Genomic DNA, 15,848 nt, shown 5'->3' with positions numbered 1-15,848 from the left:
TGACTCTCTGGAAAAGACCCTGATGCTGGGAGGGATTAGAGGCAGGAGGAGAAGGGGATGACAGAAGATGAGATGGCTGGACGGCATCACCCACTCAATGGACATGAGTCTGAGTGAACTCCGGGAGTTGGTGATGGACAGGGCAGCCTGGCGTGCTGTGATTCATGGGGTCGCAGAGTCAGACACGATTGAGCGACTGAACTGAACTGATACGAACTCAAATAGCAAGAACTGAAACTGCCCTATTCAGCAGTGCATTAAAAAAAAATTGAGATACAACATATAGATAAGTGTACACATCGTTCAGTGTAGACTCTGAGTTTTCCTAAATTTAACACTCCTTTGGGAACAGCCCCCAGAGGAAATGGAACAGAGACACATAACTAGGGCTTTTTTTTTTTAAACCCCTTAAACCAAAGAGAATATTCAAATCGTTTAAAACCCCTGAAAAGCAGACTCTCGGTCCTGTCATAGTTAAACGTGGGGAGGAGGGGCAGAGGGTCCTGAAATGGTAATAATGTAAATCGTAATATACCCTTAATTTTGATGGCCAATTTACCATCACCAGTATCTACAATACTTCCAACCTCACTGAACCAGTCTTGAGTGACAGTCTTTTTAGCGATCCAGAGATTTAGAAGCAGTTCCTAAATTTACGCGTGACATGTGAAAATCTCCCACATCTAGCTGCTTCTTTCCAACAAAAGTTTAATCAAATTTTTGAAGCAGGAAACTTTTGTGTCAGGTCGTGCCTTTCTTGCCGAAGTACTGAGCACCCTAGAACACTTTAGGAGGAACAGTCTCTCCAGATTTCACTCGCCAAACATTCCGCAGTTGTGCCCGAAGAGCTCCGAGAGCTTTCTAGGGTGGCTCGGGACCACTCTCCCCCAGCCGGGAGCCCGAGCCCCTACCCGCCGCCACCCCTCTGCTCTCCGTCCCCGCCCACTTGGACCGAAACGCCGCGCTGTTCCTTTAAGGCCGGACGCCGCAAGGGTGTGCGGCGAAGGGCCGGTTCTTCCCGCCTCCTTTTGCACCGCTCCCTTCCCCCTCCCATCGGAGTTTCAGGTGAATGGGTCACGGAGGGTGGAGGCCGCCATACCACTCCTCCTCCCTAGCGTCCACCTCCCCCTTTCTGCTTCTTCAGGCGGAGGCGGCGGGACTCCGCGGAGAGCTGGCCGGAACGCCGAGTAGCCCGCGCGGGGAGCCGCAGGTGGGGCTCGCGGGCGCCCGGCCGCGGACTTTCCGCACCCGGGCCGGGGGTTGGCGCGCATGCCCGGGGGGCAGGCGGGCAGGGTGGGTCGGGGGAGGAGGGGAGAGAGGAGGCGGAGGGCTCAGTCCCCAGCTGAGTCCAGGCTGCGCGCAGGCTCTCTGCAAGGCGGCAGGTGCGCCCTCCAGGTGAGCGCACGCCCGGGCTCCCGCCGTGTTTGGTTCGCTGAGAGAAGGTGAGAGCTGGGCGCGGCGCCGGGGGCCCCAAGGCCCCTCCGTGCACTGTATGGTAGGGGAGGCGCAGGGAGAGGACGCCCCGCGGTGGTTTCGGTGGCGGTTTCGCTCCAGGCTTGGGACTCGCGGCAGCCGGAGAGGCTCGGGGCGGCGAAGAGAGCCGCACCCGGCCAACTCGGAGCCTGCCTCCTGGGTCGAGGGGCTGCTTGGAGCCGCCCATCTGTTCCTTCCGCCGAAACGATTCAAGCCACCACCAGTGTCTAGGCGGCGTGGGCAACTTTTCGCTTTCTTAGGGGCCGGCGGGAGATTGGTGACCAGCCAGAATCCTGCAACCGGCTCTCCAGGCTGCAGTTTTTTTTGTTTGTTTGTTTGTTTTTTGGTGGGGGGTGGGGGGGGGTGTCCCTGAGGAGAGAGCCTGAGCTTGAGGAATGAAACTAGAGGGGCCGCTTGCTGGCCCGGGCGGGGCGGCTGGGACTCTGGGAGGAATGTGTTGTTATCCGCCCCCATCTTACCCCTCTGGGTATCCCAGGTGGAGAAGGGGTGGCAGGGTTTAATCCGTGCAATATTCCTGGAGTCCTGGGGTGAGCCGAACGGCTGTTTTCAACCCCCTTGGTGGGGAGTTGTTATGAGCCCGCGTCGATTTAAGCCGCCGGGGCGGGGATTTAATTTCGAATGAAGCTGTATTTCCAGGGAAGCCACTCATGCTTGGGATTCTCACCCTTGACCTAAAGGCCGCCGCCAGGTGGGCGGACCTGCCTCGGGCGGTCCCTGCTCACCCAGCTAGGACGCGTACTGCCCGGTGTGCTCCTGGACACCTGCACGTGCTCCTAGCCAGACCGCCGGCCCCGGGGTGCGACCCCGGGCAGGGCCGGCCCCGCGCGCCGCCGACACGTTGCCTACGTTGGAGGAATTGTGCTGGGCAGGTGGGATGAGGGGTCAAGATGCCCCTTGCAGTTGGGAGAGCAGCCCCGAGCCCCTTGTCTCATGTCCCAAGTGAAGCGATAGAGTCGGGGGAGAGGGGCGGCATCCTGAAGCTGGCCGGGCAACCTGCCCACCTGGGAAATGACCCGGAACGGGGAGAAGGCAGCCTTCCAGGTCAGTGTGTGGCCCTCACGCACAACAGGTGTTATTGAGATCCCGGGAAAAGAGAAACCCTTCCCCATTAAGGGACTGGTCCCTTTTTTGTGATTGAAAACTACTTCTTCCCAGATGGAGGAAGATTTCTCAAACTTTTTATGTATTTCCTAGTGTAGCACTGTTTCTTTTGCACTGTACACATTTAATATTTTCTCTTCTTGGTGTTTTAAAATAGACATTTTAAAAGGTGGCACCACAGTAATTGATATCTCCGCAGACAAAGCAGCAGCACTGTTGTTTTTTGTCGTTTTGCATTTATTTGGTTACTCGGCGCCTCTTTTGTTAGAGTGTGGAGGCGAGGAAAGGGAGATTTCCACAACTTCTAGGAAATTTAGGAAATTGATGAGCATTGCCTCCCGTGTGTAAGGCACTGTGATAAAAGCCTTTTGTACTTTATGTCATTTAATCATACCAGCATCTCTAAAAGCTAGGTCTGATTAAGTCGCTCAGTCGTATCCGACTCTTTGCGACCCCATAGACTGTAGCCTACCAGGCTCCTCTGTCCATGGGATTTTCCAGGCAATAGTACTAGAGTGGATTGCCATTTCCTTCTCCAGGGGATCTTCCCAACCCAGGGCTCGAACCCGGGTCTCCGCATTGTAGACAGACGCCTTTCCCGTCTGAGCCACCAGGGAAGTCCTGAGTAAACACCAGGGAAAGTAAATATATATATATATTTAAATATTTACTTGGCTGCACTGGGTCTTAGTTGTGGCAGGCATCTAGTTCCCTGCCCAGGGATGGAACCCAGGGAGGGTTAGCCACTGGACCACCAGGGAGGTTCTGGGACAGTATGTTATTAAAGGGACAGTTCTTGATATTCCAGTGGAGAACCAGATTTGGGGAGCTTTTCTGGAATTCTCTACTTTTGACTAGTCCCTATGGCCTCATATAAGTGTTCCCCATCTGGCTTGATGTAAAAGTAAAACTTTCTGTTTTCTTCTAAAGATAATGCTGTCATTTCTTATGTTTCAAAATGATGGAAGATTGCTTTCAGCCACATAAAGTAACTGATCCAATGTCCTTCACCTTCCCAAGGAGAGACCTCCCAGAAGAAAGTTTTCTTTAGCTGCATTTCAAGGCTTACGTGATTAGAATATTTATTGGATTTTTTTCATCCATATTACTATTTATAGAGCTAATGGAGTAAAAAGACCGTGGTCACACCTTTGTAAAAAATTTGCCCCCAGGTTGCAGCTGTTCTGTAATTTAGTGCTTTCCAGTCTTGAATGTGGTGAGAATCACATTGAGGATCTTATGAAAATACAGATTCTGATTCATAGGTCAAAAGTGGAGCCTGGAATTCTGCTTTTCTACCAAGTCCCCGGGTGATGCCTGTACAATTTTCTCTCCCTTTCCCTCACACTGTAAGCACTTAACTACTTTTGTGGAACTTGAAGGATTCTATTTCCTGGGTGTTAGTTATGTGAAGAACTTCAAGGCATTCACTGCTGGATTGAAATCCCAACTCTAATATGGGCTATTGTTCTCTAAATCAAATATTGATTGCACATCTCTGTACCAGGGACTAGATCCAGGGATCAGGAATAAGAGTGAAGATCAAGACAGACATTTAAGTGCTTGGGAAGGTGGTATTCCTTTTGGACTGGAGAAGATTGTAGTTTTAAAAAAATTAAAAAAATAATTAAAGGGGAAATTTGCTCTGAAAATAAATTGGTGGATGGGGTGAGATACTGGGAGGACATCTCTGAGGAGGTGAAATTTGAGCTGAGAACTGATGGGGAAATGCCTGCTATGTAGAGATCTGGGTGTTCTAAACAGGAAACCCTCAAGATCAAGGCCCTCCTTGAGTTGACATCTTTATTCTAGGGAGTGATTTTCAAATGTATGGTGTGGTTAAAAAATCGTCTAGAGAGCTTATTTAAAATGTGGTTTCTGACACAGAGCTAGTCTATTTCAAAATCTGTCTAATTTCAAAATTTTAGATCCTTTACTAATGATATGCCTATAACCTAAATAGAATCATTTAATATCAACTTTAAAAACACCTTAAATGCAGATTCATGAAAGGAATGTGATCGAAAAGAAACAGACTGCCCTTAAATACAATGTTTGTTTATTTTTACTTATTGACAGTTTGCTTTAAGTAATAATTTTTTTTTTTTTTTTTTAAGTAATAATTTTGAAGCACAGCATTTTCAGGTCTTTTTATCTACTGAGATTATTTTGGCCAGTAAACATTTTAAAAGAGAGAACTTTTTATTTTTTTTATCATCAGCTGGCTTTAAGTTTAACATACTCAGTAAGGGTCAACTCCAAATTGGCCCTGACTCCATCCAGTTCAGCTGTTTGCCAGAGCCTATGGCTTTTCACTTCTCATTTTACTTTTTCCTTCACTCAGCATACACTTATTGTCCAGATACTGTTAATGTTGCTGTGCTGGGCATTGGGCAACATTCTTGGACCTCTTTTTCCTATTGTCATGGCCCTAGAACTTAGTCATAGGCTGCCTTGCAAGAGCCCTTAGAAGTCAGCCCTGCAGTCCAATGTCCTGCCTCTCCACCTCGCCAAATACCAAACAAGCTTTGCAGAAACAGCATGAGGTCAAATTGTTATTTGTTGTTTTGGGAGGGTGTGTGGAGAAACTTCCTAACATTGAAATGAAATCTGACCCTCTGGAGGTTTTTTTTTTCTCTTAAGGAACTCTTTCTAGGGCTACAAAGACAGCTCTTCAGCTCTTTGAAGGCTGCCATAGTGGTTCCTAATGTTGAGTGCTCCAGGCCAAACATTTCCTGTTTTTCCAGTCATTTGTCTTAAAACATGGTTTTTCTAGATCTTTAACAATCCTAGTCTACCTCCTGAAGAGGCACCCAGTTGGAACATGATGTTCAAATTTCAGGGTTCTGCAGGGGTTTGTTTCTTTTTAATAGCTGTATCATATGTAGATCTAAGCACTAACTCTGTAAATAATGCCTGAGATTGGAATAACTTGTTAGCTTTGTTGAAATTCTGATTAAGGAAATGTACTTGTTTCCTGCACCGAGTCTTGGTTGCTGCATGTGGGATCTAGTTCCCTGGCCAGAGATCTAACCCCAGCAGCCTTCTGCTTTGGGCGTACAGAGTCCTAACCACTGGACTGCCAGGGAAAAAAGTGAAAGTGAAAGTGGCTCAGTTGTGTCCAACTCTTTGTCACCCTATGCACATTGCAGGCGGATTCATTACCGTCTGAGCCACCAGGAAAGCCCAGACTGCCAGGGAAGACCCAAGGAAATGCACTTTTAAAAATGAATAGTTACTAAGCCAGATTTCCCTTATCTAGTACTCATACTATTTTTTAATTGAATTTTATATTTTTAAAATGATTTATTCCTGCCACCAATATTTAAAATGAATATAGTACACATAAGTGCCTAAACACTTAAATTTCTCACTTTCAGAATAATCATCTTGCTGAAAATGCTTTTTTGCTCATCTTCTTTAATACATTATCTTATCTACTACCACATCCCAAAGAGGATTATCTCCCTCTTTGACTCAGGAAGTTAGTGATGCTCACAGAAGTGAAGAAGGATTTGTCCCCTCAGATTGTGAGCTTTTTGAAACCACTTGGTTTGTTTTAGTCCATCATTCCAGCCTTATTGAGACCTTGATCAATGTTGATATACTTGCAGCCAATGAGTTACTTATCCTTTCCAGTGTCTTGTCAACTGCAAATTTGGATACACTTGTCCATGTTGTCTGGGGTCATGACTAGAGACCTCCCTCCAGGTGGACCGAAGTGGTGTGTTCATTCATCCTAATTAGGCTCCATTATTCAGCCCAGTAGAAATCTGCCCACCCACCCTCTGTACCAGTGGATGTGTCCAAGAGTCTCAGGATTCTCTCTGCATTCCCCTCATCTGCCAGTCTGGTAACCTTCTCAAAAAAGAAAATGCAGTTAATGTGCCATGACTTGTTCTTAATGAACTTTCTGAAAGTATTCACTTCACAATTTGAAATCTCTGTTCTTAGGGGAGACATGACAGCTAAGCTCTGAATCCAGGCAATGGTTTGGAAAGCAAAATTGTCTGGATTTTTGGTGAAGCTTAAAACTAGCCTGAGTCTGGATTTAGAATTTTCAGAAGCTACCGTTGAGCCTGGAATTTTTGGCATAATCTTGAATGAGGGGTGCCTAGCTGTAGAAGAGGTAAGATTCCTCTAAGGTCAGCGTGTTAGTGTTTGATGTTCAGCTTCAGAAATAGGGTGCCACATTTAATAGTATTTAAATTCAGTGTTCCTTAGTTCTTTTTCTAAGCATCAATTAGGAAGACAATAAATCTGGACCTTTTCTCTTTCATAGCACTGTAACATTTTGGGTAAATTGCTTGTCTGTGTGTGTGTGTTTGGGTGCTAGTTACAGAGCCATATACACTTACAATTTGTGTATTTTTCTTTATGTTATACGTCAATAAAGCAGTTTTTAGAAATAAAAGAATGTGAAGAAGTTGTCTTCTCTCACTGTGTTTGGAAAATTATGCTAATCATGTTGGTGTTACTGACATTTAATATACTTCATCTTTGAGGTTTTACCGAAATACATTTGGGCAATATTTTATTGAGAAATTTGTGATTGACTGTTCTTAAGGGTGTGGAGGATACTTGCTGTTGATTTTAAAGAGCAAAGTTTAAAGAGTTTGAATTGATTTACTATTCTTAACAGTGTAACATATGATTACACAACCCTTTTGTTTGAAAAAGAAAAAATATTAAAGACTTTACTCAGGTTATAGATCTTGTTCATGCCCTTCCTCCTGTCCGCCCCCAGGCCTCTGATTCTTTCTTGCTAAGTCTTCCCTGTTATCTCCAAACTGCGCTTTAGTCACATAGTCCTAAATAACGCCTGTTGCAGTTGCTGTTTTCTTGGTGCGTTACCTTCGGCAGAACTTGGTCTCATACTTAACTTCCACGCGCCTGTGGTGCTGTGTAGGTACTTAATAAATACTTGTTGATTAGGTGAAATTGCCTCTCAGATGTTCAGAGATTTTTGCTTTGAGGGATTTTTTAGAACAAAATTATTCTGCTTTTCTCTTAGTGAACAGGACTCTAATACACTGTATGTTTGATGTTTTTTCCTTTTTGAAAATTATATTCCATTTTGAAGACTAGGAAAAGGAGATAAGCAGAAAACGTCCACAATCCTAAATTCTTAGATGCTTTTGTAACCCTTTTAAATGACAGAAGCAGCATACTTTTAAACAAGACTATGCGTTCGTTAACATTGAAAGGCTAGAATATGCTAGACACAACTGTATTTGCATTTTCATATGCATTCTCATTTTCTATGAACTTTGAAAAGTAATGAGGTAGAATAAATGTCTTTTAAGAAATTTATGTTTATACATCTTTGTGTTCTTCAATGACTGTTTTTTAAAAATACCATTTTTACCTATTACTATCAACAGCTTTGTGAAATTTTCATTGCTGGAACTTATAATTTCAAGTTTAAGCTGTATTCGTTTGCCAGTGATGTGCAGAGCATAATGTTAGGTGCTCTGAGGACTACCAGGCCAAATGATTCCTTGAGGATGTGGTTCAGTTGCTAGGTCCTGTCGGACTCTTTGTGACCCCATGGACTGTAGTCTATCAGGCTCCTCTGTCCATGGAATTTCCCAGGTAAGAATGCTGGAGTGGGCTGCCATGTCCTCGTCTAGGGAATCTTCCTGACCCGGGGATCAAACCTGTGTCTCTTGCGTTGGCAGGCGGATTCTTTACCACTGAGCCACCAGGGAAGCCCGAATGATTCCTACCCTCAGTGATTTCTTATGCTCAAAGAATTCGTGGTCTAATGTGCAAAAATGACAGTGGGAAGGACAAGAGAAATAACCATGGAGTGAGACGTCATTCGAGATTGCTGTCATTCGTTTTCTTAGTGATGCAAGGAAACCGAGCTCAGTAGTGATGTCATTACCCTACTTCTGTTGCTTAGATTGGCTGATCTCAGGAGGCTCCGGCAGTGCTCATCCTAAAGATCAAGTGACCACCGACACCAGCCATGTCATCCAGGCCTTTTGAAAGTCCACCTCCTTATAGACCTGATGAATTGTAAGTAAATATGTAATTCTTTCTTTTTTTTTTTTAAGGCCTTGCTTGCGAGATTTTATTAATAGGTTCCCAACCAGGAATTGAACTCGGGCCCTTGGCAGGAAGTGAGAGCACAGTCCTAACTGCTGAACAGCCAGGGAGTTCCTCCTTTTTCTTTTTTAAAAGTCTATTACATGTTAAAAAAAAGTGTGTAGTTGAAACTTTCATCTGTTACGTGTTTGCTTTAAAAATAAAATGACATGGATTTGTAAAATCAAATTGAACCAAAGGGTATTCAGTGAAGAGTGGGCTCCCCTCTTACCGTCACCTTCCAAGATGACAGTTTTTTTCTGCAGTGGGAGCTGCTGTCACTTGTTTTTTCATTGTTGCTACAATATAGTCTGAGCTTATATTTGTGTGTATATTTGTTTTTAAAAAATGGTATGAAGCTTCCATAGTAATGCCTTATTTATTTGTTTTTGTCTGTGCTGGGTCTTCACTGCTGAGAGGGCTTTTCTCTGGTTGCAGCAAGCAGGGGTGCTCTCTGCTGGTGGCGAGCAGGCTTCTCCTTGTGGTGGTTTCTCTTGTTGCGGAGCGCGCACTCTAGGGTGTGCGGGTTCAGAAGTTGAGGCGCGTGGGCTCAGTAGTCGGGGCTCCCGGGCTCTGGAGCACCAGCGCAGTAGTCCGTGGTGCATAGGCTCAGTTGCCGCATGCCATGTGGGATCCTCCCAGGTCAGGGATCTTTACCCATGGCTCCTGCATTGGCAGGTGGATTCTGTACCACTGAGCCACCAGGGAAGTCCTTCAGTGCCTTATTTAGATGACCGTTGGCAGTAGTCAGTTTTTCAAATGGCATGTTTATTGAGAGAGAATTCACCCACTATACGGTTCACCCATTAGAACGGGCAGTCCAGTGGTTCTAGTGCATCCCTTCACCACAGTCGGTTTTAGCACCTTTTCATCATCCCCTTCCCAAAGAAACCCCTCTGTCCAGTAGCAGTCTCTGGTTCCCCCCAGTACTAGGCAACCACCAAGCCCACTTTGTTTCTGGATATGTCCATTCTGGACATGTCATATAAACGGAATCAAATGTTTGGTCTTTTGGGACTGAATTCTTTCACTTGGTATGTTTTCCATGTCCTCATAATCTTTATTTTTTGGAGCAGTTCTGGGTTCACAGCAAAACTGAGAGGAAGACATAGAGATTTCCCTGCCCCTACACATGCACAGCCTCCCCCACTATTAATATTTCCCACCAGAGCGGTGTGTTTGTTCCAGCTGATGAACCTCTACTGACACGTCACCTGAAGTACATAGTCGATACTGGGGTTTTCTCTTGCCGATGTCAGATTCTTCACAGGACGAGCACTGTGTGTTTTGCCCTTCACGGCACATCTTAGTCTGGACCAGCCACATTGCAAGTGTCCCATCTGTCTGTTGGGCTAGTGGCTGCCATATTAGCACAGCTACTCTTGCCTGGAAAATCCCATGGACGGAGGAGCCTGGTGGGCTGCAGTTCATGGGGTTGCTAAGAGTCGGACACAACTGAGCAACTTCACTTTCACTTTTCACTTTCACGCATTGGAGAAGGAAATGGCAACCCACTCCGGTGTTCTTGCCTGGAGAATCCCAGGGACGGGGGAGCCTGGTGGGCTGCCGTCTGTGGGGTTGCACAGAGTCGGACACGACTGAAGAGACTTAGCAGCAGCAGCAGTAGCATCCCATCGTGAGACTCTACCACAGTCCTCCATGGCACTCTGGGTAGATGTTCGGACTGTTTGCAATTTGAGATTATCAGAAGCAATGTTTCTGTGAACGTTACACAGTTAACGGAATTGTAAGTGATACAGTCATTTTGGAAAACAGTTTGACATTGTCTAGTAGAGCTGAAAATTTTAAAACTTTGATCCAGAAATTCTGCTCCTGGGTATATACCCTAAAAAAAGTGCCTTTGTGTACCAGGATATAAGTAGGAGATTGTGTTAGAGCTATGCTGTTCATGACAGCCCTAAATGGACACAACCCAAATACCCAAGTAGAATGGGGTACAGAATTTTCTTCACATTTTCAGTGTTCTCCAGTTTCTCCATATCCTTTTCATTCTCATATACTCCAGTAATTCATCTAATTCTCATGGTTAGTGCCTCCAGTAGGAAGATATCTCCTTAGGCATGTGGAAGGTGGTTTGTGGAAATAAGGGCAAAACAAAAGGGGCTTTAGTCATTTTAGGAATTGAATTTTACCTCCCCAGGGCCCACAGTTTTTAGATTCAGTTGTCCACACTTTAGTGTGTCTGTTACAGGCTGCTGTGTGTTTATGGTTAAATTACTGGAGTTTGCAGGGTATTTTTATAAAAACAGATTCAAGATCTCATTAGCCATCATCTTAATGAGCCCTCATTAACATTTCATCTACTTTGTAGGTCTTGCCTTAACTGGCAGTAGCTCACGTAGTGATTTGTTTAATGTCTTACTGCCCTGCCAATGAGGGGCAGGGCAGTAAGACATTAAACTTGGTGAGGGGCACTCTGTGAGGGGCCTGGACTGAGGCTTTCCTGTCTGTTGTTTTGTTTGCAGTGCCTGGCACAGAGCCCAAGACGTGTCAGCCTGGTGGCTCCAGTAAATAGCTGCTAAAATGAATAAGGGAATAAATATGCCTTCTTAAGTAAGAGAGCTAGGCAGCCAGAAATGGACCAGTGTAGGCCAGTGCAGGTGTCAAGTCTAAAGGAATTGGTCTCCATTCACAAAGGAAAAGGATTGATGCCATTGTTCTCAACTGCCTAGGTCCCATCCCCAGCGATTATGATTTAACTGGTCTGGAGTGCTCTGTCTGGGGATTTTACACATTCCCTGTGATTCTCAAGTGTAGAACTTGAGAACCTCTGCTCCATAGAAACTAAGCAGTCATTCTCAATGTAGCATCAGCAGCATCTGGAAACTTCTACTCCAGACCTGCAGACTAAGCAACTCTAGGGATGAGGGCCAGCAAACCCTCCAGGTGATGCTGATGTGTCTGCACAGATACCTTTACTGTTCAGTGGCTGTCTGAGTCTGCTGGGGATATCTGTAGTAGAGTATCATAGACTGGGTGGCAACAGAAATTTATTCTCACAGTTCAGCGGCTGGAAGTCCAAAGGCAGGTGCTGGTGGAGGCCCTCTTCCAGATTGCAGACTGCCAACTTCTTGAATCCTCACATTGTAGAAGGGGTGAGCAGGCTCCTTGGGCCCTTTTTATAAGGGCACTAATCCCATTCATGAGAGCTCCACCCTCATGACCTAATTACTTCCCAAAGACCCCCCTTCTAATACCATTACATTGAGTGTTAGGATTTTGATACTTGATTTGGGAAGGGCGGGGAGACACAAATTGCCCCATTGCAGTGGGGCAGTACAAATAATAGTTTCCTTTGCCAATGGTTTGTTTAAATTATTCCAGGTACTTTTATATGTTCTTTCTGCTTACCACTAAAAAGTGCTAACTTAAAATTGTTTTTGTGTGCATTTCAGCAAACCTAATCACTACACACCAAGCAATGACATGTATAGTGGAGAGATGCACGTTCGACCAATGCTCTCTCAGCCAGCATATTCTTTCTACCCGGAAGATGAAATTCTCCACTTCTACAAATGGACCTCTCCTCCCGGAGTAATTCGGATCCTGTCTATGCTTGTTATCGTCATGTGCATTGCCATTTTTGCCTGTGTTGCCTCCACTCTTGCCTGGGACAGAGGCTATGGAACCTTAATGGGAGCTGGTGTTAACTACCCTTATGCAGGAAGTGCCTTTGGTAGCTACGGAAGTGGCTATGGCTATGGTTATGGCTACGGTTATGGCTATGGAACAGGCTATACAGATCCAAGAGCGGCAAAGGGATTCCTGCTGGCCATGGCTGCCTTTTGTTTCATTGCTGCATTGGTGATATTTGTTACCAGCGTTGTAAGGTCAGGCATATCTAGAACAAGAAGGTATTATTTGACTGTGATAATAGTGAACGCCGTCCTGGGCGTTATGATGTTTATTGCCACAATTGTCTATATAATGGGAGTCAACCCAACTGCCCAGGCCTCTGGGTCTCTCTACAGTTCACAGATATATGCCCTCTGCAACCAGTTTTATACACCTGCAGCTACTGGACTCTACGTGGATCAATATTTATATCACTACTGTGTGGTGGATCCCCAGGAGGTAGGAGTAGTTTTGTTTTTTTTCCTCCCCTCTTTCCTTGGGTCAGAGGTTCTCATCTTGGGATGCTTAATAGATTCACTTGGGAATGTTTAAAAAAGTAGTGATGCCATGGCCCCACTGCTGTTTAAATCAGAATCTGAGAGAAGGGCTGTGTGTCCTTTAAGGTATAATTAACATACCATCTAATTCTTCCACCTAAAGTACAGGTCATTTGTTTTTAGTTTATTCACAGAGTTGTGCAACCGTCACCACAGTTCATCTTAGAACATTTTCCCGGCCCTAGAAAGAGACCCCATCCTCATGAGCAGGCACTCCTCATTTCCCTAACCGTCCCCAGATCCAGAAACCACTAGTCCTCTTCTAGAGATTTGCCTGTTCTGGATATTTCTTATAAGCAGAATCGTACAGTATGTGTTTTCTTTATGACTGGCTTCTTTCACTCAGCAATAATGTTCCAATGTTCATCCATATATAGTATATACCAGTGCTTCATTCCTTTTTATTGCTGAATGCTATTCCATTGTGTGCATATACCACATTTTCTTTATCGTTGGCCGATAGGCATTTGGCTGTATTTCGGCTGTTAGGAATAATGCTCTGAACTTTTGTGTGAAACCTGTTTTAACGTGACTTGAGTTTAGTATGTACTTAGGGGCAGAATTGATGGGTCTTATGGAAACTCTTCATTTAAACTTTTGAGAAACTATCACATTCTTCTCCAAAGAGGTTGCATGATTACACATTTATCAGAAATGTATGAAGATTCCAATTTCTCCACAGCCTCAGCAGCATTGTTTTTCTGTTTGATTCTAACCATGCTAACCCTCCCAGCATCAGGGTCTTTTCCAATGAGTTAGTCCTTTGGGCACTGATGCAAAGAACTAACTCATTGGAAGAGACCCTGATGCTGAGAAAGATTGAAGGCAGGAGGAGAAGGGGCCAACAGAGGATGAGATGGTTGGATGGCATCACCAACTTGATGGAAATGAGTTTGAGCTGGGAGTTGGTGATGGACAGGGAAGCCTGGCGTGCTGCAGTCCATGAGATTGCAAAGAGACACGACTGAGCAGCTGAACTGAACTGATGCTAATGAGTGTGAAGTGATACTGGTTTTGATTTGCATTTCCTTGATAGCTAATGATATTTTCTTGGGCTTATTGGCCATTAGTATATCTTCTTTGGAGAAATGGTAATTCAGAATCTTTGTCTGTTTTTTAGTGGGGGTATTTGGATTTTCATTATTGAGTTGTGAGACATTTTATTTATTTGGTTACAAGTCCCTTGTAATTTTTTCTCTCCATTTTACATCTAGATGATGCTCTTTGCACAAAAGTTTTTCATTTCGATGAGATCTGATTTTTCTTTGTTGCTTGTGCTTTTGGTGTTGTCTAAAAACACTTTGCCTAATTCAAGGTCACAATGATTTACTGTGATGTTTTCTTCCAAGAGTTGTATAATTTGAGTTAACGTGGGTCACTTCGTAAGGAAGGGGTCCAGCATTTCTTGCATGTGGATAACCAGTTGTCTTAGTATTATTTATTGAAATAACTCTCCATTGAGTTATTTTCATGCCTTTGTCGAAAATGAATTGACCATAAATGTGATGATTTATTTCTAGACTCTCAACTTGTTTCCATTAACCTGTGTTTCTGTTCTTAAGTCAGTACCACACTCCTTGATTGCTACAGCTTTGTCATCAATTTTGAAGTGGTGGTCCTCCACATTTGTCCTTATTTTTCATGATTTTGTGGTTTAGAGTCTAGGTCTCTTGTATTTTCATATGTGTTTTAGGATCACCCGCCCCATTTCTGCAAAAAAAAGCCAGCTAGGATTTTGAAAGATTGCTTTGAATTTGTAGATCAACGCAATTCTTCAAAATCTTAGCTGGGAGAAGAATTGTCATCTTTATAATGTCTCCTGCTTTGTGAACATAGGGTGTCTTTCCATTTACTTGGGTCTTCTTTACTGTCTTTTAAAACTGCTAACTTTCGTTGTGTAAGTCAGTATTTCAAAAAGCTGTTAGGTGATTCAAATGTACAGGTGCGGTTGTGAAGCCTGCCTTCTATAACCGTGCGTCATTCTAATTAAAGTGTTTCTAAGTTACTAACCTTTTTTGCTTTGTTTTCTCCTTGCACTGACCCAGGAGTTTTCCTTCTTTACCTGAATGAGTCACTTCTCGGGGTTAGACCTTCTCCAATGGCTACCATTATTTTGAAGACTGAAATGTAGGTTTCAGAGTATTTGTTGTTGACATTTGGTAAATAGGCCTGAGGGTCTTACCATACTGTCATCCTTCTTAGTCCTCTGACTACCTGAAACCTCTATTCTTTGAAAAAGGTTATGACTGTTAGACAGACCAGCTACAGAGAGAGCTTCCTCTTAGCAGACATTCAGGCCAGAGTTCTGGTACCTGTTCAACTCTAAGTGCCTCCAGGCCAGTATACCATGTAACATACCTGTCAGACACTAGAACTCTCAGAGGTAGGGTTTCCTTGTCACAGGTCCTTCTAGTAAGTACACAAAAGACACCCAAAACAGAAAACTAACAGGCTAAATGAATTATCAGCCCATTTTCTTTAATTTATAGCTTGGTTAGATTATGTCTGCATTATTTATGGTAAGGCAGATTCTCTTTGGACTGAAGGTTACATTCAGTGTAAAAAGTTGAGCCAAGCATGTGTTACGAATAAGACTATATAAGCATGATTGGATATTTGAAACAACTTCTGTGAATAACATTTTTCAAAACCCTTTAGAAGTATGCCAGGGATTGAGTTAATTTATTGGCTGTTATCCTCTATTTATAAAAATATGGCCCCTAGTTCTCAGACTTTAGAACTAGTTTTCTATAATTCTAAAACAGGATCATTATTCCAAGGATTGACTCATGGTTGAGGTGTGTGTATATCTCTGTGTGTGTATGTGTGTCTTTGTGTGTTTTGGTAGCCTTAACCCATGTGGCTTGGGCTAGGTTTTGCAGTCTTATAATGTAACCATTTGTATCAGTTTTAGAGCAGTTAAGCTAGTTAGTAGGGCCTTAGGTATTTGTAGAGTTGGATTGGGAT

At 44.0% G+C, this 15,848-nt stretch overlaps 1 protein-coding gene across 3 annotated transcripts in view; it reads left to right on the top strand.

The window, feature by feature from the left end:
• The first annotated feature begins 1,071 nt into the window (after window positions 1–1,071).
• Window positions 1,072–15,848, top strand: part of OCLN (occludin) — a 49,838-nt gene continuing 35,061 nt past the window's right edge. The window contains exons 1-3 of one of the 3 annotated variants that reach the window (XM_006058925.4): window positions 1,072–1,210; window positions 8,504–8,619; window positions 12,105–12,783. In XM_006058925.4, the coding sequence (XP_006058987.2) occupies window positions 8,570–8,619; window positions 12,105–12,783 (729 nt within the window). In that variant the 5' untranslated portion in view covers window positions 1,072–1,210; window positions 8,504–8,569. Of the gene's footprint in view, window positions 1,211–1,275; window positions 1,443–8,503; window positions 8,620–12,104; window positions 12,784–15,848 lie in introns of those variants that run through there. The other 2 variants (XM_006058926.4, XM_045163644.1) reach the window with 2 other exon arrangements.

The sequence above is a fragment of the Bubalus bubalis genome, chromosome 19 (assembly GCF_019923935.1).
Source record: "Bubalus bubalis isolate 160015118507 breed Murrah chromosome 19, NDDB_SH_1, whole genome shotgun sequence".
NCBI classification, from domain to species: domain Eukaryota; kingdom Metazoa; phylum Chordata; class Mammalia; order Artiodactyla; family Bovidae; genus Bubalus; species Bubalus bubalis.
This window is presented reverse-complemented; position numbering and strand designations above follow the sequence as displayed.